At 38.3% G+C, this 21,258-nt stretch overlaps 1 protein-coding gene across 3 annotated transcripts in view; it reads left to right on the top strand.

Annotated features, from left to right (window-relative positions):
* Positions 1-21,258, top strand: part of nadsyn1 (NAD synthetase 1) — a 143,791-nt gene that overhangs the window by 112,738 nt on the left and 9,795 nt on the right. For all 3 annotated transcript variants that reach the window (XM_012856022.3, XM_036133090.1, XM_021312588.2), the window contains one exon: positions 14,416-14,544. In XM_012856022.3, the coding sequence (XP_012711476.1) occupies positions 14,416-14,544 (129 nt within the window). The remainder of the gene's footprint in view (positions 1-14,415; positions 14,545-21,258) is intronic.

Here is a 21,258-nt window from a genome sequence, read left to right on the forward strand (position 1 = left end):
TCGTTCCTAAAGATATTGTGCCCTGTTTGAGAACACAGTTTTTGAAATTTCCTATTCCCCCCAAAGCGAAAGAAATTCATTATCGTACGTTGAATAATATATATCCCTCCAATGACTTTTTACATAAGCGTTTTGGATTTGAAACCAATTGTTGTTCCTTCTGTAATACTGATATTGAATCTACTGACCATATATTTTTTCTCTGTAATTTCTCTGATGCTTTTTGGCAAAATGTTTTCATATGGTTACAACCTAGTTTTCCTCAGCTGGAGATTTTTTGTCAGAAAGACATTATTTTTGGTCTAATCTTGGACTGTAAAAAACATCCCTTCTGATAAATACTATCATAATTCTTGGAAAGTCATACATACATAAGTCCAAATGTAAGAAAATGCCTCCTAAATTTTGTACTTTTTTCAATGAGTTTCTACTCTATGTAAAAGCCCTTAAAATAATGGTGACTCCTATTGCTAAAAAACTTCTCAACATTATTGTAGAACATAAGTTAGCAGTCTTGTCCGCGTCCGCTTGGGATCCGCGTTGCATTGTGGGACGTGGCGGCCATGTTGATAGCAACGCAACGTTAAAATACCTCTGACATAACGTTGTTGAATGAAGAGACGTAGAAGTAGAGTTGAGAAAGAATAGATAGAAAAAATATGTAAAAAATCACGAAAAGGATCTGAAATTTACCGGGACACATTAAATAGAGAAGCCAGGGATCGGTATGTTGACAAAATCAGCATTATTATGGAGTGCCGACGACCACTTGTTGCCACTGTTTTGCATATCAGACGTCTTTGGCTACCTTGTTAGTGGTGTGAGCGCCTATACTTCAGAACAGTTCCAAAGCTACAAGTCCTTGGAGTCTCATGTGCAGTTCACGAATGGATGGGTTCAGGAGCTGCAGATCATAAAGCCAGCAAACAGTGGGAACACAGTAATTCACACAAAGGTAAGCTGTGCTCAGACGGACTCTGGCACCTGCTAACCGTTAGTGCTAACAACCACTCACGCATGTAATGTACTTTTAACTAGCTGCTATGTGTTTCAAAGGTTTAATTAGTAACGTTAACTGCCAACCCTCCCTAAACCCTCCGGGTTTCTCACATATTTGAGCCTTTTCCCGCTGCCCTTTTAGTATTTATGTGCATGTTTGTGGTGGCGGCTGAAGGAAAGAAACAATGTAGGCTATAAAATAAAACCGTGCATCTTTAACTTACCAGAAAGAAAATGCAGGGAACACACTCTCATTGACATCGGGATACTGTGGAAAGTTATGATCGGTAGTCTTAAAGCCGCGATCCAAGCGAGCCGACGACTCTTTGTTGTCTCTGACAGTTGTTCTCCGTGGTTCCGCTTCCAGGTAGGAAAGCGGTGCAAAGTTAACCCATTTTCTATGTTTTTCCCATGGCGATCATGTGTGGCGCTGTTACACCCCACAATACAGCAACGGTTTACCATGGTTGAAATCAAGTTAAGGTAAAATTAATCAAATTAAAACACGGGTGAGAGAGGGAGTACAGTACGCGGTAGTCATAGGCAGTAGTCTGAGTAGCGGCGGCGGGGCATTCAATATGGCGGCCACACAAAGTAATACGTCATGACGCTCAAGCCCTGTTCGTAACTGCCTTGTTTTCAATGGTCTCAATGTATTCTTTTTTTGTTGTTGTCTGTCCTTTTGTGGCTGTTCTGCATCCATGCCTCTCATTTCTGTTTTGTATTGAAACACCTGATTTGCTGCCTTGTGGTTTGTATAATTCTTTCAATAAAAAAAAATTAAAATATCGGCACCGTCACAAGCTGACGTGACTGTCCACTTCTTCTTCGTCGTCTTTCTTCTTCTTCTTCTTCTTCTTCTTCTTCTTCTTCTTCTTCTATTGTGTTTTCTGGCAGTTTACATACTGTGTGCATTACCGCCATCAACTGGACGGAGATGTAATTTAAAAATATATTTTCCTATATATCTATATCTTAATGAAACTAAATTATATCCATATTTTCACACACACAAACACACACACACACACACACACACACACACACTAAATCCTCCCAGCTAATTCTGTATCTTTTAAATATTTAATAAGTGCTTTAATTATTTTATCTGATTGATGTTTCCCTAATAATTCAGCCATCTTTACTGAACTCCCCAATACCCTTTCCAGTTCTTTCCTCTGTTTTATATATTTTCTACAATAAATCAAAATATGTTCTACTCCTTCGATTTCTCCACAAGAACAGTTACCTGTTGGATGTTTCCCTATTATTTTTAAACCAGCATTTATACTAGTATGCCCTATCCTCAACCTGTTTATCCATATTTCCTCTCTTCTATTCATTATACTATTATATCTTCTGATAATATATTTTTGTATTTTATATAAATGTCTTCCTTTTTCTTCTAAATTCCATCTCTCCTGCCATATATTATTTATTTTATCTTTAATAATTACTTTTATTTCTGTTCTACTTAGTGGGACCTCATATTCAATTTGTCTTGCCTTAACTGCTTCTTTAGCTAACTTATCTACTTTTTCATTACCTAAAATTCCTTTATGTGCTGGAACCCATGTGAATTGAATACTTATTTTTTGTTGCTGTATAACATATATTAAATAACTGACTTAATCTAAAAGATCTTGACGGCTTTCAGATTTTCCACTTTTAAAACTAGTCAGGCAAGACAATGAATCTGAACAGATAACTACATTTCTAGGCTTCACCTCCAGCACCCATTGTAATGCCAAAATAATTGCCAACATCTCTGCTGAAAAAATTGATAAATTATCTGTTGCCCTCTTTTTATAGAAATATCTTCTTTTGGAATATATACTGCTACTCCTGTTTTACCATTTTCCTCTTTTGACGCATCTGTATATATTTGTGTCATATTTTCATACCTTATATCTAAATACTGCTGAATAATTTGGTACAAACCTCCACAGGACTGTTCTATTTTTTTGGTTTCCAAATTTACTGTTGGCGTTTCAAATAATCATGGAGCAATTTTAGATGTGATTACAGTTTTACAGTATGCTATATTACTTATCCCAGAATACTCTACATAATTATTTCCTTCCCATCCAAAACTCCTTACGTTATGGCCATATTCCCAACATTCTCTGAATATCTGTTTAGTAGGGTGATTTTCCTCATGCCCTTGTAAATTTAACCAGTAATTTATTTATTGACAGTTTTATCCTCCTTAAGTCCAGTGGCATTTCTCCAGTATTCACCTGAAGAGCAGGAATTGGAGATGTTCTAAAAGCACCACAACATATTCTAAGTGCTTTAGCTTGGATTCTATCTAAATCTAGTAACAAAGAATTTGCAGCTGACTTATAAACGATACATCCATAATCCAACACAGATCAAATTAAAACATCATATATTCTTTTCAAAGATGTACTAGTTGCCCCCCAGTCATTCCCTGACAAACATTTCAAAATATTAATACCTTTTTTACATTTATCAATAATCTTCTGTATATGTATCTTAAATGAAAGTTTTTCATCAAACCATACGCCGAGGTACCTTACGATATTTACCTGTTTCAATTTATGCCCATATAATGTTAGATCTACTGTTGGATTAACCCTTTTCCTTGAAAAACATATTACTTGTGTCTTCTCAACAGACAAATGAAACCCCCATTCATGTGACCATCTTTCAACCATTTTAATAGCTGATTGCATTCTATTTTTTAAATGACTAATATTTCTTCCTCTCACCCATAATGCCCCATCATCTGCATATAATGCTTTACTAATTCTAAAATCTATATTATCAAAAATATCATTAATCATTATATTTATAAGCAATGGACTACATACACTACCTTGTGGAGTTCCATTTTGTATAGCATAAATATTTGAATAATTTACCCCAACTCTTACTTCTATTGTTCTATTCTTTAAAAAAGCCTTAATCCAATTAAACATTTTTCCTTTAATTCCCATTTTATCCATCTTAATTAATAAACCCTCCTTCCAAAGCATATCATACGCTTTTTCAATATCAAAAAATGTAGCTAAGAGCATTTTTTTATTTACCTGAGCCTTTCTTATTTCATTTTCTAAACAAACAATTGGATCTACCGTTGTCCGTCCACTTCTAAAACCACTCTGATAAGGAGATAATCTTCTTCTTTCCGTTTTTATGGCGGTTGGCAACTAACTTTAATGGTGCATTACCGCCACCAACTGGACTGGAGTGTGGTACTGGAGTCTAACCTTTCCTTGCAAACAAATAAAACAAACAAACAAACATACATAACGAAACAAATCAATCAAAACAAAACAAAAACAAAAAGATCATACTAAATTATTTTAATTAGTCCTGTATTCCTCAGGAAGCCAATTACATAGTTTACACTCATTTCCCCTGTGTTTTTTTTGCAGATTTTCTTCTAAGTTTAGCCTCATCTGTTCTCCTTGTAATTGTAAGACTAGTCTTTGTCTTTCTTCCTGATATTTATTACAGTGTACAATAACATGCTCTATAGTCTCTGGACTACCACAGAATTCACAGTTGCCATCAGCATGCTTCTTTATTATTAACAAAGTTTTATTTAGACGTGTGTGTCCAGTGTCCGAAATTATTATAGTGTTTTTTCACAGGGGCACAGAACAAAAGATTTGGGGGGGGGGGACTTAACAGGTCAACATTTCATCGTTTAAAATATTAGACCCCCTGATCTTTTCTCAATACAGCGGGAGCTTAACGTGAAACAGCTTGATTTTAATTATTGTTATTTTTTTTAGATTTATTTTTTAATTATTTTGTTATTTTATTATTGGGTAAAACCATAAACGAAAAAAATGCAACTGATCCAAATGACCAGTCAGTCACGTTATCTTTGTCAGCATTTATCATCCTAAGAAATTTAACATCATGTTTTTAGTACAGGGGCCATAACAGGGGCCAGGAACAGTTCTACATGGGCATAGGCCCCTGTTGAGAACCGCTCCTGTGTATGGTTCAAAATTTTCCCCTCAGCTGCAACAGTTAAAGCACTCAGGGTTCACGCTGCGTCTTTACGCTGATCTCGCTGCTGGATTTTACCCTTGTGCGCTGCGCTCCCGATGTTACAGGTTACATGTAACGTAATTTTGCGCACCTGAATTCAAGCGCAACGCACCACGCCCATCGAAGCACCGCTGGTTCTGTGTCGTTAAAAACAAAAGAGCATGAAAAACAGTTACCGACTCTCCTACTGACTTTAATTGGGACATTTTGGTACGAGTGGAAGGACATTAAACGTAGCGATTCACGTTTTGAAGGCTGGCCGCTGATAAAAGCACCTTGCTCCGAGAGGGGGCGGGGGACGCGCAGTAAGAGCGGTGAAGCACAGAGCCGCAGTGCAGGTAGTTAAAAAAAATCAGAATAAATAAGAACGAAACTTATAAACAGACTAATTGGCGTTTTAGACTGCATCTGTTTAGCAGATCTGTTTTCTGATCCAGCGTGCAGCCATGACTGGTTCTGAATGTGAAAGAAGTTGAACCAGCTCCGCAGAAGGCGGGTCTAGACTGAGCTCTGGATGGACAGAGCTGTGAACGGATCGTATGGGTTTTGTTATTTTTATGTTACTTTTATTTTATTTGGTACAAACATTTACTCGCCATGTGGCAGCTAGCCCTCTGAAATTCACTCGCCAAACGGGAAATTTACTCGCATTTGGCGACTGGCGAGTGTTAATTTCGGACCCTGTGTGTGTCCATACCTCATTCTAGAAAATACATCCTCCTCCTCCTTGCTTCTGTTTGTATTTCTGCTCTTTCCCACTTTATTCTGAATATTATAGAATTGTCTTCCAGTCTGCCCGCCGTCCCATAATGTTTGCCATTTACCCATAACTATGTTTTTGACCATACTTTCAATTTCTGCTTTGCTGTAGTTCACTTCAACATCTATATTAGAATGTCTATCTGCTTGCTTAGCACTTTTATCTGCTAACTCATTTCCTATTACTCCTATATGAGCTGGTACCATACCAGAGTTATATTAATTCCTGACTTTATTAGATTATTTGCAGCTTGCAGTATATCATAGACAATGTCTTGCTTTGATTTTGACTGAAATGTTTTAATACTGATTAAAGCTGAGCTGGAATCTGAAGCAATTACTGCCTTCCATGGCCTATTGACCTCCACCCAAAGCAAAGCTAGCCACACAGCAATCAATTCCGCTGTGTAAACTGCTAAATCATCACTGATTCTTTTTCCGACTTTAATGTTTAATTTTGGAATGACATAAGCAACACCCATTCTTTTATCAGTTAGTTTAGATGAATCTGTATATATAGTTAAGTCCTCACTATACCTCTCCAATAAATAACTCTGCACCCTGTATTTGTCCATGTCATTATTTTGTTTTTCTTCTAATAATCCCAAATCAGTGGCCACCTCCCTAAAAACCCATGGTGGAGTATCTGGGAAAGGTACTGTGGGACTTATTTTTAGTTCATTAAACCCCATTTCATTTACTTTATCATGAATGACCCAACCAAAACTTCTGACTTAAACATTTCCACGCTCTTGACATTGCTTCAATATCGACTGACTCATATGAGACAGTCCACTGATAGCAATCAGCAGTTTCTTCTCGTCAGTCTGCGGACTGGCTGAAAGTTGTAGATCGAGAGGAGTTGAAGGGGAGTCGAACGCGAGAAGTGGGGTAAACTCTCCCTGCAACCCTGATTTGCATTTGTATAGCTCACAACATTTTCATTTACATGTTAAAGCCTCCTCTAGAATTAGGAGGAGGGGGCTCATTGGGGGACCACTGCCAAGTGAGGCCCACGTCAATTTCTGACAATTCACGGCAGTTTTCGGTGTTGCCTGCAAATTACCATGAACAGCCGTTAACCTGAACTTCCACGACAATCTACAGAGCCGCATAGTGACGAAAATCACACTTTCATACAGTGTATCAAGAAGAGACTAGAGGAACTCCAGAATAGTGGGCACCGAGCAGGAGACCGGATTCTCATCGCAGGCAGAGCATTGCTGTGAAAAGAGACACCATCTGTTATCATACTGCAGCTGAGTGGAGGGCACCCTAGCACTCAATATGGTGTGTCTGACAGGGTCTGAACACCCAGTCAGCCTCTCAGGGGCCATGCCCACAGCTGGAGACGTTGAGGGTTAGGGTGCCATATCTGTCCCCCCGACTGATCCCTCCTTGTTGGAGGACGCCATGGAGTACTGTGACACAGACTCCAAAGCAGCAGGAACCACATCAGCGCTGGCCAGAACAGAGCAACCAGCAACACCCTGTGACCTTCCTCGAGAACCCTCCATAGAGTAGGCCAAATCAGCGTGAGGGGTGGAAAGGTATACAGGAGAACCTGTGGCCATGGATGGGCCAGCGCGTCCTGGGCCAATGCGCCCTCCACCCCTGTCAGGGAATACCATAGGGGACAATGGGTCGACTCCTCTGTGGCGAACAGATCTACCTATGCCTGGCCAAAGAGGTTCCAGATCATGCGCACTACGTCGCGGTGAAGATGCCACTCCCCCGGAGCAGGTGACGGAAACGCTGCTGTCACCAGGTATAAACTAATAAACCAAAGAAACTAACAACGTTAGCCGTATTCAACTTCAGTAAATGAAATTGGTCACACTGGGAGAGGGGGCGGAAACGCTGCCATCACCAGGTATAAACTAATAAACCAAAGAAACTAACAACGTTAGCCGTGTTCAGCTTAGGTAAATGAAGTTGGTCACACTGGGAGAGGGGGTGGAAACGCTGCCGTCACCAGGAATAAACTAATAAACCAAAGAAACTAACAACGTTAGCCGTATTCAACTTCAGTAAATGAAATTGTTCACACTGGGAGAGGGGGCGGAAACGCTGCCATCACCAGGTATAAACTAATAAACCAAAGAAACTAACAACGTTAGCCGTGTTCAGCTTAGGTAAATGAAGTTGGTCACACTGGGAGAGGGGGCGGAAACGCTGCCGTCACCAGGAATAAACTAATAAACCAAAGGAGCTAACAACGTTAGCCGTATTCAACTTCAGTAAATGAAATTGGTCACATTGGGAGAGGGGGCAGAAACGCTGCCGTCACCAGGTATAAAACTAATGAAACAAAGGAGCTAACAACGTTAGCCATATTCAAACTTGGCAAATGACGTTGGTCACACCGAGAGTAGGGGCGAAACGCCGCTGTCACCAGTTCTCAATCAAAGCAGCCCAAGCTGTAGGTAACACGGTAACAAGAAGCCGTGAGCTGGGAAGAGGGGGCGCGAACGCTGCCGTCACCAGCAAACTTACCTTCCAAAATCTTCCAACAGATCAACTGGTTGCAGCCTTGGGAGGGCGGAGAAAAAAAACGCAACTCCAACAAGAAATAGGGGCGTCAAACAATGGGGAAGATAGCGAACTGCATGCAAGAAGAAAAAAGGAACAGAGCCAAGGATGACACCAGGCTATATAGCTTCTGAGTGGTCATCCGGCATCACAGGTGTGACTCTCTTGGTATAATTACTCGAACTGCGCATGCCCAAAGGGAATATTCAGTGCTTTCAGCACCGCCCTCTGACCCGGTTCCCAGAGCTTGCCTCACAAAAATAACCGTCCTCTCCTTGCACCAGCATAGACAGTGAGCATTTGTTTTCTGCTGCTGCTAATGTTATTGATTAAAAAAAGAAACCTGCTGTTAATTGCAGCAAAGGATCATGTTTTTGTAATGCCCTTTTTGTTATGAAAAATTTACCACTGATGCCCTCACCTAGAAAATAGAATTGACAATGTAGAATTAGAGTGACAAGTGAAAATAAATGGTTTTGGGGGTTAAGTTTTAAGTAGAAAGTGTAAATTATTCTTTTATTTTCAGCTATAAGATTTTATAAAATATTTCTACAATGCCTGACGCAGTCAGGCGTTATAGCTACAGTCAGGCAACCTTTTGATTATAATCACCTCATATATGAGGATGCACTTTTATTTACTTTATTAATAGTTTGGAACCGAGACTGACATACGAATGTTAGTACATATAATTTCATGTTTGAAAATTATTTGACCAAACTCCACAAATACCTTTGCAGTCTTCTGAACATTTTTTAAGAGGTTGCACTTTTTTAATAATTGAACTTTATTGATCTCACAATGGAAAAATTCCCTTCTGCATCAGCTGAAGTCTTCTGAAGCAGCTGAAGACTCAGTGGGCTGCCACTGTGCGGCGCCTGGGGAGCAATCTGGGGTTAAGGGTCTTGGTCAGGGAGCCAGAGTGTAGGCAGTGGGGATCGAACCGGGTACTTGCAACCTTCTCAGAGTGCAAGCTCACTGCTCTAACCACTAGGCCAACACCTCCCCTCCCCTTTTCTCTGACCTTTGTTGTGGTTATTTTTGAGGGTGCACTTTATTTTTTGATTACATTTTTGTAACTGCGGTTGACTATGTCAATGCATATAATTTTATATTTTAAAAATATTCCAAATATAAAAGGTGGGTCTCAAATTTTAGTTATTCCCTTGTAAACATGTTTGAATTACAATTTTTTTAAAACTGCTGTGTTTGTATCTTTCTTTGATGCCACAGTTAAACTAAATTAGAGGATGTAACCGGTTATATAAATTCCGGTATCCTGAGCATGAAATCCTTTACTATTTTAAACAAAAAAGTTTATCCTCAATTAGAAACATAATTAAAATTTTAAATAGTCAGATATAAAACAACCCCGTCACAATAATTTGGTATTAGTAAAAACCTTCTTTTGCTTAGTATTAGTTTAACTATACAGGGGTTACAAAAACAAAATAACATTGTTGAATTTAAAAAAGTAGTGTTTCAGACAGAAATATTTGTGGTTGAATTTAGAAACAATCACGCTTATGAGATTTATGTCTTACTAAAGTTTTTCAATAGTTTTATAAAGATTTATGACCTTCATGGGGATTAAGTATAGATGATTTTGGTCTTTTAAAGATATCAGACTAGTGTGTAGTGTAATCATTCTTTGAAAAGAGAGCATGGTAGAATAAATGATCAACATATTTTTTATTTGTAGTTATACAGCGAAAACATTGAGACTAGTATTTTACGGAACCTTGATGTGTTTTACAGTTTTTAATATTGTCCTTGTGCTTTAATGATTCAACAAATGGCTTATTCACCTCATATAAAAGAAACAGTCATAGCATTCTGGTTTGATTTATCTATCGATCAGTTGACCATACAGTTAGCCGGAACTTATTCAGCTAAGAACACAGCTGAGTGGCACCGTAATAAAGCTAAGCCCTCTCCCCTTACATCTTTCTCTGTTCCCGTGGACCAGTGAAAGTGGGTCTCACATTTTAGCTAAATCCTTGTAAACATGTTTGAATATAATTTTTTTAAAAACTGCTGTGTTTGTTTGATGCCGCAGTTAAACTAAATTAGAGGATGTAACCGGTTATACAAATTCTGGTATCCTGAGCAAAATTTGTTCAATATTTGAAAATGTAGGGGATAGGAATTTAAAAAAAAATGTCAATGGCTGATGGCATGGAAACAAAACATCTACTTGTTGGTCTTATTTAACTATAAAACATTTCATACAGTAGGTGTTGAGTAAACTAGGAAAGGGATAATAGGTTTATTGTTTTGGTACTAGACATATTTTATTCATTAAGAATGCAGGTAAAGATAGCGCTTTGTATTGTAAAAGTTGCCAAAGCTTATGATATATTGTTGTAGTTTGTATGTGGAACTATAGTTTATAGGTTTTACTTAAATATAGAAAAGGATTTGTTGACAAGGTCTAAGGAATCATACTCACTTGTGTAGAGATGTATTTCAATGTCAAATCGTACTTGATTCAAACAAGTTTCTTTGATACGAATACCTGAATGTTTGTTTATGATCTTGATACTATAGCTCAGAGTATCAAGAAAATTAGAAGATGAAGAGGTGAACACAGAAAGTATGTACCTTTAAAACCATATGGCCATGTAATTCAACTTTCTGCCACAGTCTAACCAGTAATTTCAATATGTTATTATTTTTGAAAAACAGTGCTAGAAATTAGAAAATGCAGGATACATTTTTTTCCCCCAGAAATCTGGAAAGGGTGGTGTGTTCATATTTATCACTCTGCCCTCTAATTAAAAAAAGGTTACCCTAAAAGTTACCTATTTAGTAATAGGATGATCTTTAAGTGATGTTAAACCAGATGAATTATCATGCAGCTATTTTTTATGAGATTTAATCAAACAGAGGTGGCTTGTTTCTCTGGCAAATTAAACACAATAAATAAAAAAAATCTCAATTATTATTACATTATTAAGTATTTGGTCAAATGACTTATTTAAGACAGTGACTGGGGAATGAGTAGACAGAGCAGAGACAAAAAAAAAAAACACATTTCCTATGTAGTTTCTTCAGTTTGCTGATTTATAAACATAACTTTACTTAATTTAAGACCATCTTAAGTTGTATCTGTTCTTTGATTTTATTTTTCTTTACTCTTTTTAAGCTATACAGGTGTATAGCTTAAAAGAGTAAACTTTGTTAGTCACCTTTTGTATGGGAAGGATTGATCTTAAGTAATCTAATTTTCAAAATTAAAATAGACACTTGAAATATATCAGTTTGTGTGTAATGAACAAATATAATATACAAGTTTCACTTTTTGAATGGAATTACTGAAGGAAATCCACTTTTTCATGATATTCCAGTTATATGACCAGAACCTAAACTTCCACGGCATATGATTATATTAGGAAATGCATATATAGCACAGGAATAAAACCAACTAGAGAAATCTAGTGTCATTCCCCACATATTTGTGTGCTTTTTCTCACAGAGAGGCTAGGTCACACCTCTCTGCCCCAATATCGTTGGGGACCTGACACAGCCAGAGTTCAGCTGCTGTGTCAGATTTATGAAGTGGAAGTTCAGTTTTGTGTTATTTACACTGTTCTTTGTGTTTTGTTGTTCCTGACAGTTGTAACTAACATCACTTTGTTAGTGAGTAGGTACTCTTTGACATCCAAATGTAAACAGGCAGGGAGTTATATCGAAAGACTCTATAGGGACCATGGCTGAGCTGAATTTTATAAGTTATAATATGAGGAATTTATAATCCGATTAAAAGGAAAAAGATTTTGGGACAACTAAAGCTGCGTTGCTCTGTTGCTTTGATTCAGGAAACACACCTATCAGAGACTAAACATCTAAAACTGAAAAGAGAGTGGGTGGACCAGGTTTATAGTTCTTCGTATGGGAGAACGAAGAAAAGAGGGGTAGCTATATTGTTTAGTAAATCTATGTATTACAATAATGAGAAAACCTTTCAAGATGATGAAGGCTGATATGTTATGGTAATAGGCACAATTGGAGGAGTAAAGATAACCATACTTAATGTACATGCCCCAAATGAAGATTGTCCACGTTTTATTACAAAGGTCACTTCAACTGCATCCTGGATTCAAAGTTGGACAGGTTACCTACAATAATAAAATCCCAATCTAAAATGTCTAAGGCACTATCAAATATGATGAGGGAACTGGGCCTAGTAGATATTTGGCATCACCTCCACCCCAATGAGAGATTTCAAGTTTATGTCCCAGGTTCATGGTAGTTATTCGAGGATAGATCTTTTTCTGTGTAACCAAAACTGAATTGCATAGGATAAAAGAATGCACAATTGAGGCAATCACTATTTCAGACCATGGCCCTGTGACAATTAAAATGAATTTAGGCATAGACAATCATTTCAGACATTGGAGGTTTAATGTCTCATTATTAGCAGACACAAACATTAGGCAAGAAATGCATAGAGCCCTGGTTGAATACTTCACCATAAATGATGATGGTAGTGTCTCCCCCTCAGTTGTATGGGATGCCAGTAAGGCCACAATAAGAGGGAAGATTATTTCTATAGGATTCAGGATAAAGGAACAAAGGCTGGCTAAACAACAAGAATTGGAAGCTGAAATAAAAAAGTTAACAAGAGAACACAAACAAATGGGAAAGAGTGACACTGTAAAAAAATTAAAGGTTAGAAAACAACTGGATGGAGCTCTAACATATCAGGCAGAGGGAGCGCTCAGATTTTTTTATATATATATATATATATATATATATATATATATATATATATATATATATATATATATATATGCAGAACTATTAACGAAACCTATCACAGAAAGTGAAATTAGGGAAACCATCACCAAATTAAAAAACAATAAATCACCAGGAATGGACGGCTTTTCTGGAGAATACTACAAAATATTTGTAAATGAACTCGCTCCCATACTATGTAAATTATATAATTGCGTACTATATTCAGGAGACCCCCAAATTCATGGTCGGAAGCCATATTAACGGTAATACTTGAGGAGGGGAAGGACCCTCATTAGTGTACCAGTTATCACCCTATAAATTTACTGTGTGGATTACAAAATTGTGACTTCCATAATAACTACCAGGATTCAAAACAATACTAAGAATTAATACAACCAGATCAAACGGGATTCAGGTAAGGCAAGGCAAATTTATTTATATAGCACAATTCACTACAGAGACAATGCAAAGTGCTTTACATGATTAAAATGTAGCAAAATAAAACAGAATAAAAGCAAGTAGGAATAAAATGTAGATAGAAAAAGGAAATAGAGGGAATATTAAAAGTAAATGTGACTCCTGAACCTGTGATGTTTTCGTTGGGAGCCATACCTAAAAACAGATATAACACAGATCAGAGATAAATACTGAGGGTTCTTTTATTGGTAGCAAAGAAAATGATTACTGTGCACTGGAGAGATGTAAAACCATCAACTATAAATTAGTGGGCCCAGAGAATGAAACATGTTCACACAATGGAGCGAATGACTGCAAGCTTGCAGCTAACTATGGACACTTTTATACAAAGATGGACTTGTATTTCAGAATATCTGGGTGTCTGATTGAGAGGATGATGGGACGAGATGTTACTGGAAGGAGAGGTCTAATGGAATTCCTCATTGGGAAAGGGTCCTGCTTGGCCACAGATTACAGATTGTGGATATTGTCTGCTCTGCCTGCTGTCATAATTGTGAAGACCTTTTGTATTTTGTGTTTGTCGTGATGTCTACTATTTCAGTTTCTGTCAGGAGATATTGTGTAAAATTACTAAAATGGTTAAATAAAAAGTTCTAAAAAGATTTCTGGATTTTGAAATCTTACATGAACTGTGGATGAATCAATCAGTGTCCTGCTGCTGCCAGTCCGCCATGTTCTCTCTTTGTGTCCTTAATCGGATTAGAGTAACAGTCCATAATATCTTCTGTCCTCGTACATTTCTGTCTTTTTCAAATTTTACTGGAAATCCCGTTTGAAAGACCTCTATCACAACATCAATGCTAATCTTGTGGAACTAGTTTGAGCATTTGATGTTCTTGTTTTCTTTCTGATTGCTACTTCTTTTTTCCTCAGGCCGACATGGGGATGACTTATTCTGAGTTATCTGTGATTGGAAGGCTGCGGAAGATCTCAAAGTGTGGACCCTTCAGTATGTTCTGTAAACTCATTCATATGTGGAAGGACGTCTTTTCACCTACCGAGGTTCGTTGGTTGCTTCACAGATTCCTGAACAGTACAAATGATCTGGAATCACATTCTTGTATTACAGTAAATTTGGTACATCCTCTTTTTGTCACAGGAGCAATTTCCTCCAACTGTTGTACTTATTACAATCAGCAGACTAAAAAAAATAACTTCCAATGTCAAATTTGATCAAAATAAACTAAAAAACGTTTATCAAAGTTTAAACTACAAAACATGTTGAAAATCAAGCTAGGGATTCTGTGCAGTGAATATCTGAGGCACCAGATGTCGGGGAGATTATAAGGGCAGATATCAGACAACAGCTGCAAACAGCAGGGACTGACACAAAACTCACTGACACAAGAAAAAGTGAGGAGAAATATGAATAGAAGTTTCCACTTTTTAGTCCAACAGAGGGGAAACTTATCTCTGTGTTTAACCCATGGTGCTGCCACCACAGAGTTGTGCACAGAGAGCAATCACACCAAACGCAAACTAGACGTTTGGAGCAAATGATTTACATATTATCCCTATGTAAAAGGCGCTTTCAGGAGCAAGTGGTGGTCTGCGATGTGAAAGTTTTACACGTTTAGAGCAATTCAATTGTCACCATTTGGGCGAAACAAGCAAAGCAAAACTGAATAGACCAAAGCGAAATTTCGTTTAAGTTAAAAAAATCCAAACTTTTCAGTCAATTCGCGAAGCGTTAACGGTGTTCCTCATCCATTTCTTTAAAAGCAAAAACGTTTTTTTATGTGTTACATATTTACATAGGACATTTAGACTATATATCTATTAAGAAGTTATGGATTTACTCACCGAAAAGCCTGTATTTTATGTCCTGGCTTGACATTTGTGTCCCAGGGGAGATATGTCCCTCTATACCGGCCAGCGGCCCCTTATACTCGGGCCTGGAAAGACTGAAGTCCCGCTGGAAGCGAGCGTGATCCACAAACAGCTGCAGATGGTGGTTAATGCCAAACCATCTTTCGGGGATCAAGTCGACCATCTGGGATCCGACGCTGTTATTTGGCTTTCCACATTACATACAGCATCGTGGCTCGCTTAATAAAATCAAAATCTCCTTTGTAATAACATCCATCTCCCTCGCTCCACGAGTATAAGACAGGAGAAGCCGGGAAGCAGATAGACGCTCCTCCTATTTGATGACAAAGTGAAGCGGGCTGGGGGAAAATAGCTGCATTGTCAGCACAAATTTAAACGAAAAGTCAAGTGATTAAATCCAGGCAATCCAGACAAAAAATTTGGATCACATTTGTTGTGCAGCTACCATGAGGGTTTGCTCAGGGGCCCATGGTGGCAGTCTGTGAGGATCGAACCAGGTTCTTGGCAGCGATCCCAGAACATAAGTCTAACCACAAGGCCTCCACTGCACACCAATGATCGTCTTCTGAATTTAAGGCGGTGTTGTGCAATTATACACTGTTTAAAGTTATTTAATGTTTAAAAAATAACTCTGTTAGGTATTGTCCGGTGAATATCAGCTCTAGAGCTGATATCATGACAATAGTTGAATGGGATGATTCGAGCACTGGCGTTCTTTTACAAACTATTTCAGATGCTTCCCTTTGGCAGGAGGCTGCGGTCCATCAGGACCAAAACCTCACGCCACAAGAACAGTTTCTTCTCATCCACTACTGGCCTTATCAACAAGGCCAAGAGCCGCCTGTGACACTGCCTCTCCCCCGTTCAGGACTAACAAGCTTCTGCGTTACATTAACTCACAATTTAGTGTGTATATAGCTTCTGTATATATATATATATATATATATATATATATATATATATATATATATATATATATATATATATATATATATATATATATTATTTTTTTTTTTTTTTTTATTTATTTATTTATTTATTTTTGTTTTGTCTGCACCATCTACACCAAGTCAAATTCCTTGTAAGTGCAAACCTACTTGGCAATAAACTTGATTCTGATTCTGATTTTAACAGCAAACTCACACAAATTGTCATGAACGAGAGATTGAGGACCCAGTATTCAGCCAGACACGAAAGTGCAAATAAAATAAAAAAAGCTTTAATAAAGCTAAAAAATAAGTTAGACAGGGATAAGCAGGCTCGGTGGTCAAATAATAGTCCAGGGTCGATACACAAAATGGCAGTCCAAAAAGCAGGAATACCGACAGGGATCAGGCAAGCTCAGATAATCAAAAGGCAGAATAAGGTCGGCAACATGAGTAAGCAGTCAGACAGGGCAGCAAAAATAGGTTCAGGTATTAGGCTGGCTCAGAAGTCAAAAAAGGCAATCGGTTCGGCATCAACAGGCACTCAGAAAAGAACGCTGGATAAGTCTCACCAAAAGGCTTGAATTGACCTGGCAGATTGCAGGGGGCAGAGGCAGGTATAAGTAGGGGAGTGAGCAGGTGAATGGAGTGAAACTAATTACCGGAATGGGTGGAGCTAATCAGGGGAAGGGAAGTGACTGGAAGAAAACTGAAGCTGATTGGATGGTGACTAAAAGGTGAGCAGGCAGATAGCTGGCAGGTGAACTGAGTTGACAGATTAAAGGCTGGATACAGAGAAGTGATCAGAGCAGGCCAAGAGAACTGATAACATAAACAAAATCAAAACCCAAACTACGACATAAACCAAAACTAAGACAGAAACTAAAACAGAACTAAAACCTGAGGCAGGGGAGTGAACTAACTGATCAAAACAAAGCCCAGATCCTGACACATATAGAATAAATGAGTGACGACTTCTCTTCAAGTTAAAAATGTATCAACAGAAATAAATTGAACATCCAGAGAACATCACTATATAATGCTGTTTATCTGAATTAACACTATATTTCAATCAACAAATCCTCTCTACTAGGCTAATGAAACTTAACTAAAACTACCAAGCAAAGTGAAGCTATAAAGAAGCTAATGTACACACAAGAGAAATAAGAGACAAAATAAAGTGCTTGATCATCAACATCATCTGAATAATTCAGTGAATCCTGGTTCACTGCAGATCTAATTTAAAAAACCAAAGTTCAACTTAAAGAACATGGAATGGGGTTAAATTATTTTACCTAATGTAGAACATATTTGGCATGTGTTTCAAACCATTCACAATGCAAATCATGAGTTAAACAAAACATTATTTGATGGAATAACATTTTATCTGAGTTGAAGAACCAAAGTTCATCTTAAAGAATGTGAATTGAGGTTAAATTAGCTTAACTAATTCAGAACGGCATTTGGTATGTATTTCAACCCATTCACAATGTAAATCCTGAGTTAAACAAACATTATTTGACGAAATAAAAAAATTAATTGAAATAACATTTTAATGAAGAATTTTCTCAGTAAACATCAGTAACTTCTAGAAAGCTCGATTTTATTAATGCGATAATGCCAGCAGAATAGTTATTCCATACTATGGCATAGGTTTTATATTTTTTGTCACTCATTTCAGGAAAAAGTAAAACTTGTATATTATATAGATTCATGTTGACAATAGGTTCTCTATGGGGTTCAGGTCAGGTCAGACTGACCTGAATCAAGCACAGTGGTCACCAGCATTTGGTACCGTTGGCAGTGTGAACAGGTACCAATTAAATTTTATTTATATAGTGCCAATTCATGAAACATGTCATCTCAAGGCACTTTCCAAAGTCAAATTCAGTCAGATTATACAGATTGGATCAGATTATACAGACTGGTAAAAAAAAATCCTATCTAAGGAAACCGAGTAGATTGCATCAAGTCTTGACAAGCAGCATTCACTCCTCCTGAAGGAGTGTAGAGCCACAGCGACATCTGCATTGTCCAAGGCTTTGCAGCAATCCCTCATACTGAGCAAGCATGAAGCGACAGTGGAAAGGAAAACTCCCCTTTAACGGGAAGAAAAAACTTCCAGCAGAACCAGGCTCAGTGTGATCTGCCTCGACCGACTGGGGATTAGAGAAGACAGAGCAGAAACACAATAAGAGACACAACAAAGCACAGAAGCACAAATTGATCCATGAATCTTCAGCAGAACCTGGTTCTGCAGGCTCCTCCAGCAGAACCAGGCTCAGTGTGACCGGCCATCTGCCTTGACCGACTGGGGGTTAGAGAAGACAGAGCAGAGACACAAAAGCACAGAAGCATACATTGATCCAGGAATCCTTTCTATCTTATATGGTAATAGCGGGTGATCTCTCTTCCCTGGATGATGTCACAGCTAACAGAACGCCAGACCAGTTGTGCCTACAATGAAGGGGGAAAAAGTTACGGAGAACAAAAAGTTAAAAGCTGAAATGTCAACAAGCAATGCAAATTTGAGAACAGTAGGAGAACTCAGCAGAGTGAGAGAAATAGATCCTGATATCCTCCAGCAGCCTAAGCCTATAGCAGAATAACTGACCATAAGCTTTTTCAAAAAGGAAAGTTTTAAGCCTAGTCTTAAAAGTAGACAGGGTGTCTGCCTCACGGACCAAAACTGAGAGTTGGTTCAACAGGAGAGGAGCCTGATAGCTAAAGGATCTGCCTCCCATTCTACTTTTAGAGACTCTAGGAACCACCAGTAGACCTGCAGTCTGAGAGCGAAGTGCTCTGTTAGGAACACACGAGGTAATCGGAGCTCTGATATATGGAGCTTGATTATTAAGGGCTTTATACGTGAGAAGCAGAATTTTAAATTATATTCTTAATTTAACAGGAAGCTGAAATTGGAGAAACATGATCCCTCTTGTTGATTTTCATCAGAACTCTTGCTGCAGCATTTTGGATCAGCTGAAGGCTTCGAACTGCATTTTGTGATAGTAAAGAATTACAATAGTCCAGCCTTGAAGTAATAAATGCATGGACTAGTTTTTAATCATGTCTAAAATAGGGGCATCCATAAATAACTTGGCTGGGATTGGTTCTAACATACAAATAGAAGGTTTAGATTAAGCTGAAATTAGCTCAGAAATCTCTACTGCCTCTAAACAGTTCAAACACCAATCAGTTTCTAAAGATTCCTCTAACACTACCTCACTTTGGTGAATGCCAGTTATTAGATTTTTTTAATGGAATCAATTTTATTTATGAAGAATCCCATAAAGTCATTGCTGCTGAGAGCTAAGGGAATGGACAGATCAACGGGTGCTATGACTCTGGGTAATTGTGGCAATTGTACTAAAGTGAGATCTAGTATTTGTCAGGGTTTGTTTACCGAAGAACTCAGGAAGCGCACACGGGACTAAAGTTTAAGAGTTTTCATTAAGAGTAAGTGTGCTGGATGGTGGATGATGAAGACCGGAGGTTCAGGGTTGCAGAAGGTCAGGGATAGAGGTGACGGCAGGAGCTGACGGCCCGGAGCGAGAGTCCTTAATAACTGGGTGGTCAGGGAAGCTTAGTGCTGCTCGTCTAGTAGACCTCGTAGCACTACAGGCATAGATCAGAGTATCTCCAGGGCGGCTACTCAGGTTAGCAGTTTCTTGGAGACACCAGGCCACAGAGCAGAGCTTCTCCAGGGCGGCTAGTCAGGTTAGCAGTTCTCTGGAGACACTAGGGCACGGAGCAGAGCTTCTCCTGGGCAGCTAGTCAGGTTAGCAGTTCTCTGGAGACACCGGGACACAGAGCAGAGCTTCTCCAGGAGCAAACAGCAGAGAACAGAGATTTTAGAGAGACTGGCAGGACTAACCTTAAACAAGAGAGCAGGCAAATCTTCCAAGGCAAAAAATGGGGACTGGCATGAAAAGGTGGATCACAGAAGAAGGCCCAGTGCTTAACTGAAGACAGAGGGAGGTTTAAATAGAGCACTAACAGGTGAAACAAGGGTCTGGCTAATTAACAAGTAAATGATTATCAGGTGTGACTGACTGCTGAGGAGGTGAAGTGAAAGTTGACAGAAAATAACTGATGACTGAAAACTAACAATAAATAAAGTCAAACCTAACCCAAAAGAGATGAAAAAATGAAAATAACAGAAAAACAAAGCCAAACCAAAACTCAACCATGACAGTATTATTTTTATTCCCCTCTATTAATGATGAAAAATATTCTGCTATAACTCTGCGAAGGGTGTTTGTATACAACAGTAGACTGTTTTTCCAGATTAGGTAGGATTCCTCATGGTGTGTAGAGTGCCATTTTCTGATGAATTTCCTAACATTGTGCTTCAAAGACCGTAGCTTTAAATTAAACCAGGGAGCCAGCTTCCTGTGAATAATCACCTTCTTTTTCAAGGGAGCTACATTGTCTAATGCAAAACACAATGAGGAAGTGAAACAACAAAAGTATTTATTTGTGAATGGGAAGAAACAACATTGCTACCATCTGTGGGCCATTTTTGTGATACTGAGGACATTAAAAGTGGGACAGACTCTTTAAAGGTTGATACAGCATTATCTGATTAAGATCTACTACAATGAAACCTTCTTTTGGGGGTGGAGAACTCAGTTAAATTGACCTCAAAGGTTATTGGCTATATGGCTAGATAGGACAGGGTTGTGAGGAAATACTGTTAATTCTTCACAATCAATGCCATACGTCAGCACAAGGTCCAAAGTATGAAGGCAAGAGCGCGTCGGTTTATGCACATTTTGAGCAAAACCAATTGAATCTAGGATAGTTTTCAAGGCTACACTAAGGTTATCACATTCAGTGTCAACATGAATGTTAAAATCCCCCGCTATAACAACCTTGTCAGGGTTTAACACCAAATCAGAAAAGAAGTCTGAGCACTGATCCAAAACCTGAGAGTAGGGGCCTGGTGGATGATACA

The sequence above is a fragment of the Fundulus heteroclitus genome, unplaced genomic scaffold (genome assembly GCF_011125445.2).
Source record: "Fundulus heteroclitus isolate FHET01 unplaced genomic scaffold, MU-UCD_Fhet_4.1 scaffold_57, whole genome shotgun sequence".
In the NCBI taxonomy this organism is placed as follows: Eukaryota; Metazoa; Chordata; class Actinopteri; order Cyprinodontiformes; family Fundulidae; genus Fundulus; species Fundulus heteroclitus.